At 39.4% G+C, this 15,686-nt stretch overlaps 1 protein-coding gene across 1 annotated transcript in view; it reads right to left on the bottom strand.

Moving 5' to 3' along the window:
* LOC126480525 (putative epidermal cell surface receptor) overlaps positions 1 to 15,686 on the bottom strand; it is a 417,170-nt gene that overhangs the window by 101,475 nt on the left and 300,009 nt on the right. The window contains 3 exon segments of the mRNA XM_050103873.1: positions 1,711 to 1,994; positions 7,658 to 7,851; positions 15,527 to 15,650. Coding sequence (XP_049959830.1) covers positions 1,711 to 1,994; positions 7,658 to 7,851; positions 15,527 to 15,650 — 602 coding nt within the window.

Below are 15,686 nucleotides of genomic sequence, written 5' to 3'. Positions count from 1 at the left end.
CCTGCAGGCAATTTTTCTTTCAGTGTCATTTTTCTGTGAAGAATCACAAATGAGGGGAGCTTCCTTTCAACTGCTACTGCTCCCAGCACTGCTGTTAGTCTGGCCTTTCCACTGGCAGAACATTTTATAAGAACACATTTTATGCCCTTCACATCAACAGTAACATCTGATGGCATATCAAAATACACAGGCATCTGATCAGTGTTGCCCATATTGCCTAGCAAACAGTCATACCATTTCCTTAGATTGATGATTACATGATGCTGACATGTAAGTAATTGTTAATCATGTGAAGTGTTGTTCTGCATTGTAATGTAAGCCCTGCCTTTTTCATCATCCTCAAGCACCAGCCAGTACTTGCTTTGAATTTCATGATGCATGTGGTTGAAAAATTCTTCTATCTCTCCAGTACCTTTATTTTGATAATTTCTTGAGTAATCAAGAAGCCTTCATTGGATTTGTCTTATACATACTGAGCAACCTCTTAGGTTGAGGTTAGGAAAGGACCTAATCACACAGCTTAAATTGGTGCTAGTGAAATGGGCATCTGTTTTGGTTGCCACAAATATTTGGCTGTTTCTTCTGAATATGTTACAGTTTCCAAGTTTGTGGTTATGGTGAAATCTGATAATGAAAGCTTTTTTTCCAAATACATAGCACATTTTGTCTCTCTATTGACATGAGAATGTGCCAATAATCCTTCGTCTTGTGCTTCCAGACATGTTGTCTGCATGCTACTCTCTCACTGGCTGTGTAGAACCAGCAATTGACACACTCCTTTTGTTCCCATCACACTCCACAGTGAGCGTGGATAATATTGCTACGTGAAATATGTAAACATGCCACTGGCCCCTATCCAGAATTTTACCATCTCCTGCAGAAATGTATACTATTGATGAGTATTTCTATAATTTTGAAGTCATTTAAATTCTAACTACAAATAGGTCCAGGCAATTTGCAGTTTAAACATAGTAAATATACATAAAAAGCCATGGCCATGGTATGTGGTATACATTTCCATGGTTGGCAGGATGACCAAATTTTCCACCCACTCACCACTCCCCTCCTCACATTTGTCCTAGTTCTTAGCCAAGCTGATGTCATTCTTCCCCATCCAAACCTTCCAAATGCTTCAAAACAAATACACATGTGACCTCAATTGCTGTAGCTTCATTTTTAAATGTAAGATGATCCCTACATTAATCTAGTACACATTGTTAAAATGTTCATCTCTTCTCCAACAATTTAATCTGCAAATAACGGTGAACCTGTATTCTCAGAATCACTTTATAACTGAATAATGTGGTATATTACAACCTATATTTGCCAACTGTCCCATTTGCATATAAACCTGTATGAAGAATGTACCAAATTTTTTTACAGAACAGCTGTTCTAAACATCAACTAATCTTGCTTTGTACTGTGAGGCTTTGAGATTAGGGAGCTATAGGGGAGGGTCTTGCTGTTCCTTCTCACCAAAAGTATCTCTTAACCACTGGAAGTGACCAAGCACTATAGTTGATTAAGGACTACTAAGACATAGGTCAAGGTGAATTGCTGTTTCTCGGTGCCATTCCCAATTTGGTATTCCTTCTTCCTTCTCTCTTAATTTATGCTTAGGTATAGTATTAGAAACATAGGAAAATTTTTTAACTTGGAAATAATTCCCGTATCATTATATTCATTAAGCTGACACAAAATTTTCAGTACCTGTGCGAAGTTGTCAAATCGTTGTCCTTCATACAGACAAGAGCCATTGTTCTTGCAGATTGCTTCTGATGGGCAGCAAGATGGGGGACTAGGGACAAATGCTGATGTGTCCCATTCAAGACAGTGAGGGTCTATTAAGTCCAGCCCAAATTCTGTGGGACACTGGATAGGAGCACATTGTACACCTGTTGCTTCACAGATACAAAATGCTTCACATCCATCATGAAATTCTTCATTGATTTCATAGTTATTACCTTTGTATTGACATGTACCTGTAAAATTAGCTGTTGGGAGAGAAAAAAAATCATGTTAGAGAACTGAAATAAAATTGGCAATTGAATATGCGGATAAGTGAAAAACATGATACCCCAAACATTTAGCAATTGAACAAACCATTTTTTAAATTTCCAAGTCACAATAGCTTAAGGATGTAGGGATATATTAAAAAACTATCTCATTATAGAAAACAGATTGACCTACATTTGCTGCTGTAATACTACCTCGAAAGCTTCCAAGAGATTTCAACAGATTTTACTTTTTAATTTGCATTGGGTAGCCCCAGATCTGACCTATTAATGATCTTCTGGAGTCATAATATGAGTATGTTACTAATAATTCAATGTACATTCACACTATCTACTTCATGTGCCACACACATTTCGTGCAGTATTATTTTTATTGCGAATAGAACCATTAAATTACTGGACTTTGTAGTTTAATATTGATTACTATTCAGTGAGCATGTGTAATATAATTTATGACAGGAAGAGATTCTACAATCTTTCATAAAAGCATATATGCCTCTTTATAACTCTTAACTTTGCAAGCATATCATACTGAACACAATCTCTTCTGAGTGCTAAATGATTTTAACAAATTCCTGTCATATAAACGTAATACACATGAGCTTATGCTACCTTATGTAAGAGTATTAAGCTGTATACTAGTTGTAGGTACGTTTACAGAAGATGAATTTTATCCATAGTGGAAGAGACTGACTTTGTAGAGTGTAGTTAAAATAATCTGTCTTCTTTTTGCATGGAAACTTAAGGTGTTTTAATTTTGGTAGGACTTTTAATGTACATAGTTTTGAACTGTTCTTATGTTTTATATTTTGGGACATTTTGGTTTAAGATGCAAGAAATTAGTTGGAAGTGACTGCTGAATGTTAGTGATATATGTTTTTCAGTCAGTCTGATGGACTTCGGAATCTTTCCAAGTGCAATTAATGTTGCAGTGCTTCATTCATTTTTGGGTACTGTGTCAAATAATGTTGTGGAAGCTGCACAGTGCTTCCATGAGAGAGCTGCTCTTTGTCTTCAGATGCTTAATGACCTCTTGCTGCAGTGGTTAGCCAATATATATGCTGGCTTGCTAGAAAAGAGCAGGCACCAAGGGGTGGGGCTATAATGTCATCAAAGATGTACCATGGAGTATGGTGACATCCAGTGCCCCTGCCAGAGAAATGGGCCAAGGCCCTCATATGTACGATGCAAGAAAAGTGCAGCCACAAATCTTAACCCAGTGTGCATGTGGACAGAGTGTTGGCAACCAGTTTAAGTGTGCAGACTCCGATTCCCCATCTGTGTTGACTGCGGTTCATTTCTCTGGGCCTAACAATGCCCTAATAATGCCAATGGTGGTTGCCATTCCTTGCTGAGCTGAAACCCCTTGTCTCTATTAATCATACTTCTTTAAAGATGATGTCCCAGTTTATGAAAGTATCCATGTCTCTCCATAGTTCATGGTATGTCCCAAGTCAAGACAGTGTTCAGCAACAGCAGACTTTTCTGACTGATCCAGTCTGTCGTGATGGCTATGTTCAGTGCATCTATCCTTAACAGTGCAACATGTCTGGCCAATGTATGATTTCCCACACTGTCACAGGATCTTACATATCCCTAATCTCTGTAGACCTACATTGTCTTTAACAGAACCCAGCATCATCTGTGCTTACAATGGAGGCTGAATGACACATTTTGTTTGATGTTTCTTGAACAGCCTGCCAATCTTAAAGGACATACCACCAACATGAGGTAGAAAAACCATCCTCCTGAAGTTCTCCATTTCTTCTGGCTGTTCTTGAGATTTAATGCCTGCAGGCTGAAATGCATTACAAATCTGTTTATCAAAGTACCTGTTCTGTACAAACACAAAGTGAGGATGGTTAAGCTCTGCTGTAAGCTGAGACAACTCTTGCCTTATGAACAAGAGTTTGTAATATGCCTCTGCATTGAGTGTAGTAGTGATGATCGAACTAATGTCGTATTTCTTTCGCATCACAGTGTCATGAACGATGAGATAAGGGATGTTTTAAGCTGATCCTTTTAATATACTAAGTTACTAATGTAATGAATCTCTTCATAGTGTCAGCTACAAAGCAAGTAACAGTGTTCATTTTTAAAGCACATGAAAAGCAGTAATGTATTGTGAACAGGTCTCTGTATTTTTGGATGTGGGTAACTAATTTGTTTTGAAAAATACTAATATAGTGAAGTAAATATTAAGCTATGAATATGAAATAAACAGCAGCTATTTATTATAAATCGTGAAGCAGTAACTGATTCTTTTATCAGGGTAACAGCTTTTATTGCAGTTTAGTCAGTTAAATTTAGCTAGGATAAGTATGAATAAGAAGCACCTTCTGCTGAACAAAAACATCGGCTTCCACACTAAGAAGAGTTTTATACAAGAGTGTCCTGAGATATGGATGTGAAACATGGACATTGGCAAAGGAGGAGAAAGCTCATCCTCTAAGATGTGGAAATGTGATTCTGGAGGAGAATCACAAGACCTAGCTGGACTGATGAAAACAAATGAGATGGTTTTGCAAGAAATAGGGGAGAAGAAAAGAACTACTGAAGTTTTAAGACAGTATAAAGCAAAACTCACTGGACACTTAATTAGAGTCAATATTCTTTCACAAAAATTTTGAAAAGCAAGATCATATGGAAGAACCAAGAACATCCTAATTAAACAATATGTTCAGCGAGAGGGGATACATGTAGATAGATCATAACATTAAGTGGAGAGCCTACTGCCTATAATTAATAAAGTACTTTAGTTCAGCTACATATGTGCTACATATGGTTACTGCTCTAAGTGATTTAAAAATGAGGAAACTAGTTTATTCTGCATATTTCCATTTAGTTTATAAGTTACAGAGTTATGTTTCAAGAAACTCAACAAACTTGGATACTTCTTTCAGAAACACGTTATAAGTGTTATACATGGTGTTAATTCTAGAACATACAGCAGAAATATCTTCGAGAAACTTAGTATTTCAACAAATATTTCACAATATTAATGTTCATTAACATCTTTTGTCATTACCAGTATTTCTCAAAAACAGCCTCTACAAAGACTTCAAGGGGTTAACAGTAGTGCAGAAAGGAGACAGATGTATGGCAACAAATGTATGCAACAATCTCCTGGAGCATGTTAAGTGTCAGCCAGATACCGTAATGTATAGGAGTTTAAGACTGAATTAAAGAAATTTCAATTAGGCAATTCCTTCTTCTCTGTTGCAGAGTATCTGCACAGAAACTCTTAATTTAAATGTTTTAGATTCCTTTATAATTTTTATTAAGACTGTAATGCAATAGTCTTTCATAACATTGTTGCATTGTTTTGTTGCACTTAAATTAAATTTAGATCCCAAAGACTTCTCTCCACAGTATCTTTGAAATACGACTCATGTAGTGTAATGCACTTAGCCCAAAAAAATACTTCTCCTCTCACATTCCATGGAATGCCTAGTGTCAGTGGAAAATGTCAGTTTGTTTCTTGGTACAAGCAAATTTATTTTATTTATTTATATATTTTGTTCCAGTGAGCCAGGCTGTGAATATGTCACAGGACATGGAATTAATCAGCTTTACAGGGTTGTTGTATTTACATCCTATGTTATTATGTAAATAGTACTACTCAGTTTCATAGTAAGCTATCAACCTAACTTCTATTCAGAAAAATAAAGGATTGTGCTGTGCTTTCTCTGTTACTACATTTTGTTCAGTCAAAAATGAGACTAGACTTCTTTGGGAGCTTTCTACTGAGTAGACACACAAAATTCCACTAAAAATTAATTGTAATGAGAAACAAACCAACATTTTCTGTTGGGAAAAGGGGTCACACAAAATGCATAATTAGTAGTGTCTGCTTTGTTGCAAAAACGAAATTGAAAATGTCTGAACACCAGAGAAAATGCACTCAAATCAGTGTCAACAGAAAATGTTTTCTTTCCATGTTAGTACACTAACAAAATTACTGAATATTAGATGTTATAAATAAATTGCTTGCCTGAATCTGCTTTTCTTATACATTTTATCTTATATGAGGGCTGTGCAGGAAGCAACAATCTGAATGCTTAAGCCACTGTTTTTGGGATAAGTTTTCAAGTACCCAATTATATCATGTCAGTCACCCTTTTTCATTTAACCATTACCAGAAGATCTTAAGTGAGTGAATTGTCAAGTATCCCGTCACATTACATGACTGTCTCACGATTTCCTTTCTAACCTTTTATATTTTGAATTTATTAGAAGAAACCTATTCTAAAATATTTCAGAATTAAACATGCTCCTCTCAAATCTGTTTGGGATAGAGGGATTGTTGCTTACCCATGTCAGAGCAGTCATGATTTTCACTTCAGTTCATTGATTCATTCATCAGGATCCATGGACTCCATCAAGAAGGAATCAAATCACATATCCACGAAAGACAAGGAAATCACATGAACTTCATCCATATGTTGTATTAACAATAAACTGTCACTATACCGCTTGCTTCATGCTTATGACAGCTAAATTTAATTGAGTAAATCAAAAAGAAAACTGCTACATTTAAAAATAATTATTTAACTCAAAATCTTTTTAACATAAAAGATTTTGAAAATGGACTAAAATAGCATAAAATAATTTCTCCTAGTTCCTTACAGATTCCTAATGCCATACATACTCATAGTCCTAATATTTGCGCCAGTGAAATTTTAATAAGTATGATAAAAACTTGTAAAATTTAAAACAAAAAACGTGGGGTGTATGCAATACATAACTGATGCATTAGTAGTGTACCTAAGTAGGTACACTAACAACTTTATTGTACTGCGAACGACAGGAACCGCTGTGCGACTTTTCTCAGTGACAGCTACTGCCTACAGCCCTTACCATTATCTATTGCATGTGCCCCATGCTTTTTGTTTTAAGTTTTATTAGTATTATCATAGCTACTATAAAAATTTGAAAGCACAAATTTTCAGGACTATCTGTTTGGGGCCAGGAATCTATATGGGGTAAGGAGAAATGATTTTATATTTCTGAGTCCATTTTATAAATGTGTTATATTAAAAAAAATGTTTTACATAAATAATTATTTTCTGCTTTTTAGTATTGTGAGTGTAAAAGTTAACAATCAGTTCCAAATACTTTGACAAGATTACAACAGACATTGTAAATTTAAATTTTATTTTGGTTCTCTTTGCCCCCCCCCCCCCCCCCCCACACACACACACACACAGGTGTTACATTGTAACTGTGCATGTCACAGTTCAGCTGAAATCTATTTAAGCTGTGTCTACTGAAGCTAAGTTTGTACCCCTAATTAGCATGATTTGTCCACAAACATTACAATCTTTAAGCCAGGGGTGCACAGGCTTGTTAGGACTGTGGGCACAAACCCACTACTGTGATTGCAAGTTCAAAAATATTGTGTTGTGAGATAATTTATTATTCTGAATTGGATCCCTCTGCTCTGTTGCTAGCTAGACTGTGCTCAAAACAACCTGCTCTCTCCATTTCAGTAGCATATGAGTAAAAGACGAAAAAATTACAAAAATGAACAGTGAGTGGCAGGCCACCATCAGACCCATGGCAGACTGAATGCAGTGAGTGGGCCACAGTCTGTGCATCCCTGCTTTAACCATCCTCAGTAACCGAAAGAGAATCATTACTTGTAACAGGAGTTGTTGTGTTCATTGGCAGATTTGCAGAAGTTGAATCCTGGGCACTGACAGATGAGGTCTCGTAGTCACCTTCTGTGAGTGTGACATCACAGCGAAGCACTTTGCAACAGGGATCAGTTGGATCAGGCAGCATGACACATTTGTCTGTCACTGCTGACTCCCTATGTACTGGTGATGGACATCTGAAAAGAAGAAATGATGTGTAATTCTTTATCAATATAAAACATGGGATAACTTACATCAATGCAGCATGAAATAAGATAAAAGTCAGCACAGTTATTAAATAGCATGAATTTTACTTGTATACGCGATTTCTGTGTCATACCTGGAAGAGAAAGAAAATGGATCAGAATTATACTGCATTACAAACTGCGATTTGATGTAGATAAGGAAGTGACAAAAGAGTATCTGCACCCTCTCTCCCTCCCTCTCCTTTTTCCACTGTCATGTAGTTTGGTAGTTTGTAGTTGACACCAGTGGCCACTGGAGACCTGTTACTAACAATCTGCCAACCAATGATGACTTGGACATTACAAAAAGGAAACATTTCAGATGGACATCAAACATTTTTCTTCACGAAAGGTTTGTATATTTCTCATCGCAAATATCAGGGCATTGTGTTGCTGACTGACAGTAACCCAAACCACTGAATCAAACATTTTTCCCTATTCCCCACTGCAAGAAAGGCAGTTAGGCTGCAGTATCATACGTGGGTGTGTTCAGATAGCTGAGAATGATCAGTTGGGGGTTATTTGGGGGAAGAAACCAAACAGTGAGGTCATCAGTCTCATCAGATTAGGGAAGGATGGGGAAGGAAGTCGGCCATGCCCTTTCAAAGGAATCATCCCAGCATTCACCTGGAGCAGTTTTAGGGAAATCACGGAAAACTTAAATCAGGATGGCTGGACACGGGATTGAACTGTCATCCTCCCAAATGTGAGTTCAGAGAGAATGATCAGTCTTCATGTAATAAGTCTGTTGTACTATGACACTTCAACATGTTTTTCCATTATAATAATGCTTGTGGGGGAACAAATGCATAGATTTATAGAAGAGGGTGATACATTGATTAGGAAGTACTAAATCATATAAAGTGGCTTCAGCAGAGGATGACTGCTGCTTTCTCTAGTTGGCCAAGATGAATGTACAAACTAAGCAATAGACTTTATATTTGAGAGCTGCAACTGATGCAACCTTGTTTGAATCAATGGTCTTCTGAGTCTGATGTAGACTTGACTAGTGGCATGCACACCCAGTCATCATTAAGATGATGAGGAGGTGTGGACTGTGATGAGGTGAGGGGGCAGAAGAACTGTAGAGGCTGTGGAGGGTGCAGGGACAGTGGATTAGCAGAGACTGAAGATAGGAGATTGTGGTAGGGAAGGATGTGCTACCAGGATAATTCCCACCTATGTAGTTCAGAAAGCTGGTGCTGGAGAGATGCAGATGGCACAAATTGTGAAGCAGCCATTGAATTTGAAAATGATGTGCTCAGCAGTTTGTTGAGCCACTAACTTTTTCCTTGGCCACAGTTTGGCAGTGGCCATTCATTCTGGTGGGCAGCTGGTTGGTTTCCACACTGACATAAAAAGCTGTGCTGTGGTTGCAGCAGAATAGGAATATAATGTGACTGCTTTCACAGATGGCTCTGTATCTGGTGGGATGGGATACGTCTGTGGCAGGACTGTAGTAGAAGTGCTGTGTGGATGAATCAGGTCAGTGTTCCACCTGGATTTTCCACGTAAGTATGTCCCCTGTGAGAAGGGGTTGGGAGTGTGAGTAGCATAGGCAGGAACTGGACTTGTGTGGGTTGAATAGGTGATGTAATACCACTCTAGTAGCAGTGGAAAAGATCTCAGGTAGGATATCCCTCATTTCTGGGCCTCATGATAGATAGTCAGAGGTCTGGTGAAGGGTGATATTCAGTTACTCCAGTGCATGGTAGTATGGGTGATGAGAGGAGGCTCCTTTGTAACTGATTACGGGGAATGGTTGAAGTATTAGGTGTGAGTGAGGATATGGCATGGGAAATTGTTTGGGGACCAGGTAAGAGGAGTAATGCCTATCTGTGAAGGCTCCCTTGAGACCTTCGGCATATTGGACCAGGGAATTCTTGTCATTGCAGATAAGCCATCCATGGGTGGCCGGGCTGTACTGGAGTGACTTTTTGGTGTGGATGGGGGTGATGGCTGTCAAAATGCCAGTACAGTTGGTGATTAGTGGGTTTAATATGGACAGAGGTGTATATGGAACCATCAGAGACGTGGAGGTCAATGTCCATGAAGGTGGCACATTGGTTTGAAGAGGACAAGGTGAAACAGGTAACAGAGATGGTGTTAAGGTTGTGGAGGAATGAATATAGGGTCTCTTGGCCATGAGTCTAGATTGTGAAGATGTCACCAATGAATCTGAATCAGATGAGGGGTTTGGGGTTTTTGGGAGCCGAAGAATGTTTCTTCTAGATGGTTCAAAATCAGACTTCATTGCTACCTGAGAGATGCTGTGTTCCATTGCTCATGTGCTGTTATAACACCACGTTCAAACCCACTTAAATCTTGATAATCTGCCATTGTAGCAGCAATAACCAATCTAACAACTGCGTCAGACACTTGTCTTACATAGGCGTTACCGACCACAGTGCTGTATTCTGCATGTTTACATATCTCTGTATTTGAATACACATGCCTATACCAGTTTCTTTGGTGCTTCAGTGTAAATTCTTAACATAACAGTATAAAATTCACACTGGAGTTTGGGGGTAATTGCCTAAACTACTTAGATCTAACCATAGACATCAGTGACCATATTCATACTTTCAAGATCTATAGGAAACGTAACACCACAGATATAACAATAACAGTCAATTCTCAACACCCAGTGACCCATAAACATGCTGCTTTTCATTCTATGATACATCACCTAATATCCATCCCCATGTGTAAAGCCAACTTCCAAATGGAATTAAATGCCATCAAACAATGGCTATCCTCCTACTTTAGTGGGCTCCATAATGCACAAAAAGTATAAACAACGGGTGTTCTCTCTTCTTTACACTGCCCTTAACCCACCACCTCAAGAATGTAATAAGTGGTGCTCAATTCCATAGATAGGAAAAGTCTCACTGGATGTAACCCGAAAGCTTAAATCCAGGAATGTAAAAACATCATTTTATGTGCACAAACTGTTGGATGCCTTTTGCTCAATGGGAAAGACAGCACTTCAGCTTTGGAGAAGAACAGAGAGTATAAAATTAGTTTCAACTGTGGCAAATTCAATGTAGGTCAGTCTGGAAGGACAATATCTATCTGCCTGAAGGAACACCACACAAGTTGGAAACTTAGAAAAGGAGACTCTACTTTTGGAGATCGCATGCTTAAAGAAGGCCATGGTCACAAGGTGAAACATGAAGTATTACATCACAGCCAGAAAGGAAGGAAGATGAACTGTCCTGAAATTGAGGAAATTAATAAACACATTTCCATCAACCCAAGTCCAGTACTGAAAGTTCTCTTACTCACCACTTTTAACTGCAAATACTGCTCTTAAGTCCATCCAGGCCATGTTATAAATTACCCCTCTTACTCACATGATCCATTTCCTTTATTTCAGTTATTATGAATTCTCTTGTTGTGTAAAAACAAATAAATAAATTTACTCTGTATGATCACAGCTGCATCACTGACCTGCTTAATATCATTACTGTATCTTATCTGTTTGTAATTTATGTTCTATTAAAGACAAGATTATTTTGTCCAGCTTATTGTTCAATTATGTTGTTCTATGTACAACTGTTTAATTTGTCTATAATTCATTAGTTAATGTGCCACACATTTTATTTTAGTTAAATAATCTTACATTGCATTTACACTGAATAACCTCATTTCTTTTATTCTTATTATAACATTAACATATTCACCTCTGGAAATGGAAATACTCTGTACATGTACTAGCTTAAATTCTCTGATGCAACAAAATTACCCCACATCACATACCACACCTTATACTTAGCTTTGTACCTGCTGACAGTGTAACAGCCAAAACCGGTTTGTGTAACATGTAATTAAATATTGTGGAATATTATGCCAGTGTCAGGTGTGTTTCATTCAGAACGAAACTGGAGAAGATTTACAAGATCTGTTGAGTGGAATTAACAGTCTAATGAGTGCAGAATATGGATTGAGAGCAAACTGTAGGAAGACAATGCTAATGAGAAGTAGCAGAAATGAGAGTAGTGTGAAACTTGACACCAAACTTGGTGATCACGAGGTAGACAAAGTTAAGGAATTCCACTACCTTGGAAGCAAAACAACCCATGATGGATGAAGCACGGAGAGCATAAAAAGCAGATGGGCACAGGCAAAGAGGGCATTTCTGTCCAAGAGAAATATGCTGGTATCAAACATAGGCCTTAATTTGAGGAAGAAATTTCTGATAATGTATGTTTGGAGCAGAGCATTGTCTGGTAGTGACTCATGGACAGTGGGAAAACCAGAACAGAGGAGAGTTAAAGTGTCTGATGTGTGGCACTACAGAAGAATGTTGAAAACTGGGTGGACTGATATGATAAAGAATTATGAGGTCTCTACAGAATCAGCAAAGAAAGGAAAATATAGAAAACACAAGATGAAGATACTGGGCGACGGGACATCTGTTAAAACATCAGAGAATAACTTCCATGGTACTCAAGGAAGCTGCAGAGGGTAAGAACAGTAGAGGAAGATAGATATTGAAACACATCCAGGAAATAACTGAGGATGTAGGTTGCAAGTCTTTTCTGAAAGTATTTGTATAGAGTGTAGCCATGTATGGAACTGAAACATGAACGATTAACAGTTAAACCAGTGAGTCTGTTGAGTCAACAAACCTCACAGTAGTTTGTAAATGTACAGTGTGTACTAAGATTTCAAATGCTAAGCCAATATTTTGTACATAAAAAATAAAGTATAGTACCCATTTTAGTTGGAGAAGACTGCTATATTATGTACACTCATGCTCATAAATTAAAGATAATGCTGATACGTGGTGAAACAATGCTCTGGCGGGCGGTTTGTTGGTTTAAATCACCTCAGAGTATGACTATGCGGTGCATTTGATCTGCGGTCGTTGCACGGTGGTGCTGGCAGCAGTTCACATACACAGAGGTGTGTCGGTGCATGTCAGAGTATGGTGCAGCAAGTAAGTGTACAGATGTTTTCAGATGTGCTAATGATGACTGTGTGCTGAAAATGGCTCAAAGAAATATTGATGACGTTATGAAGGGTAGAATACTAGGGCAACTGGGGGCTGGTCAAACACAGAAGGTCATAGCACGAGCCCTCCGTGTGCCACAAAGTGTGATCTCAAGATTATGGCAATGATTCCAGCAGACAGGAAACATGTCCAGGCGCTACAGTACGGGACGTCCACAGTGTACAACACCACAAGAAGACCAATATCTCACCATCAGTACCCGCAGATGGCCACAAAGTACTGCAGGTAGCCTTGCTTGGGACCTTACCGCAGCCACTGGAACAGTGGTCTACAGACACACAGTCTACAGATGACTAAACAGACATGGTTTATTCACCTGGAGACCTGCAAGGTGCATTCCACTGACCCCTGGTCACAGGAGAGCCCGTAAATCCTGGTGTCAGGAACACAGTACATGGTCATTGGAACAGTGGTCCCATGTTGTGTTCACAGACGAGTCCAGGAGTAGCCTGAACAGTGATTCTCACCGGGTTTTCATCTGGCGTGAATCAGGAACCAGTTACCAACCCCTTAATGTCATTGAAAGGGACTTGTATGGAAGTCGTGGTTTGATGGTGTGGGATGGGATTATGATTGGCACACGTACACCCCAGCATGTCTTTGACATAGGAGTTGTAACAGGTCAGGTGTATTGGGATGTCATTTTGCACCTTTTCATTGGTGCAGTGGGTCCCACCTTTCTCCTGATGGATGATAACACATGGCCCCACCAAGCTGCCATCATGGAGGAGTACCCTGAAACAGAAGATATCAGGAGAATGAAGTGGCCTGCCTGTTCTCCAGACCTAAACCCCCTCAACTATGTCTGGGACGCTCTTGGTCGATGTATCGCTGCATGTCTTCAAACCCCTACGGCACTTCAGGAGCTCAGACAGGCATTGGTGCAAGAAAGGGAGGCTATACCGCAGCAGCTGCTCATTTACCTGATCCAGAGTATGCCAACCCATTGGCGGCGGCCTGTGTATGTGTGCGTGGTGATCATATCCTATGTTGTTGTCAGGGTACATGCGCAGGAAACAGAGGTGTTTTGTAGCACATGTGTTTCAGGATGGTTTTCTCAACTTATCTCCAATACCGTGGACTTACAGATCTGTGTCATGTGTGTGTTCCCTATGTGCCGATGCTATTAATGCCAGTTTTGTGTAGTGCCTTGTTGTGTGGCACGACATTCTGCAATTATCCTTAATTTATGAGCATGAGTGTGGTATGTTCCATGACTCAAAGGTTTCACAGTTTATGTGGAAAACATGCATGAATATGGGCTCAATAATTATGATATTATCCCAAACAGTAATGGGCAATATGCTTCCAGCTGCAGTCCATAGATGGCATGAAAATATATTGGGTAGGCACAGGAAAATTACCTAATACTTTATGAAATTCCACGATTTTTCCATGATATTTCCTGATTGCCTGAAATTCCCTGATGATTCTCAATATTGCTGGTTTCTCCTGTTTGTGGCCACCCTGCATTACCTCCCAAACTTGTCCACAGACAGATTTCCCATGCCATATCCTTACACACCTTAATCCTCCCCCCACCCCCAAGAACCAGCTACAAAGGAGTGCCCCTCTTAGCACCAGTATAAGAAAGGACTGTACCAAATGAATTACATCCTTTGCCAGGCAATTTATAATCTATCTCCATGTCTGGAAATGAGAGACATCCTACCCAAGTTCTTCACCACCCCTACTACAGTGGTGTTCCATTGCCCATCCAACCCCCACAACATTCAGGTCAATCCTTATGCCATTCCCACTCCCAACCCCTTGCCACAGGTGAAGACCCATGCGCGAGACCGGTCTGATTCACCCACCTATTACTTCCTACTCCAGTCCTGTCAGAGGCTTATCCTATCCCATCAGAGATTGAGAATTTCGTGAAAGCAGCCTTGTCATATACCTACACTCCTGCAATCATTGTACAGCTTTTTATGTCAGCGTGGCAACCAGTCAGGTGTTGACCAGAATGAATGGCCAAACACAACATGCTCAAGCTCAATGGCTGCTTCATAACTCATGTCATCCAGATCCTCCCCTCCAGTCCCAGCTTTCTGAACTACATAGATGGGAGTTTTCTATGCAACACACCCTTCGCTCCCAAAATCCCTCTGGCCCCAGTCTCAGCTAAATCACTGTCCACACATCCTGTACCCAATAGCTTTCTCTTCTTCTGTCCTGTCACCTCATCTCAATCTAAACCTGCGCATCATCTTCATTGTGTGCCCTACCTCACCAGTTCTAGTACCTGTGTATCACATTCCTAGCCATCACATCTGCTGCCTCCCTGTGAGCTGCTAGCTACATGTCTCCAACTCCTCTTCCTGCTTCCTGCATCTCTCTCCCTCGCCTGACACAGTCCCCATCTTAGCCTAATCCAACTGCTGAACTGCAATCTTCACATTTTGTGTTGAGCCGTATGTGGCTGACTATACACTTCTGCTATTTGATGATTGGTCTCTACTACTTCTAAATTATTTACATTTTGCCAGAACTTTCCTTGTTCTATTGAAAACTGTCAGTTAAGTACAGGTCCTTTCAACACCCTCATAGAGACATTGGTAAAGTTCAGAAAATGTGAATGAAAACTGATGTGTGGCTACTTACCTAGGTTTACAGTTGAGTTTTCCTGCTTCACCACATGTACAGACTTCCTCACAGCCATTTTTGTAGACCTCTCCACGTTGTAGAGTTATGTTCTCATACTGACAGATCTCTAGGGGCTCCACAGCTGCACAGTTAAAGAACAGGCTTTTAGAATAAAGTA

This window comes from Schistocerca serialis, chromosome 1, assembly GCF_023864345.2.
Source record: "Schistocerca serialis cubense isolate TAMUIC-IGC-003099 chromosome 1, iqSchSeri2.2, whole genome shotgun sequence".
Taxonomy (NCBI): domain Eukaryota; kingdom Metazoa; phylum Arthropoda; class Insecta; order Orthoptera; family Acrididae; genus Schistocerca; species Schistocerca serialis.
This window is presented reverse-complemented; position numbering and strand designations above follow the sequence as displayed.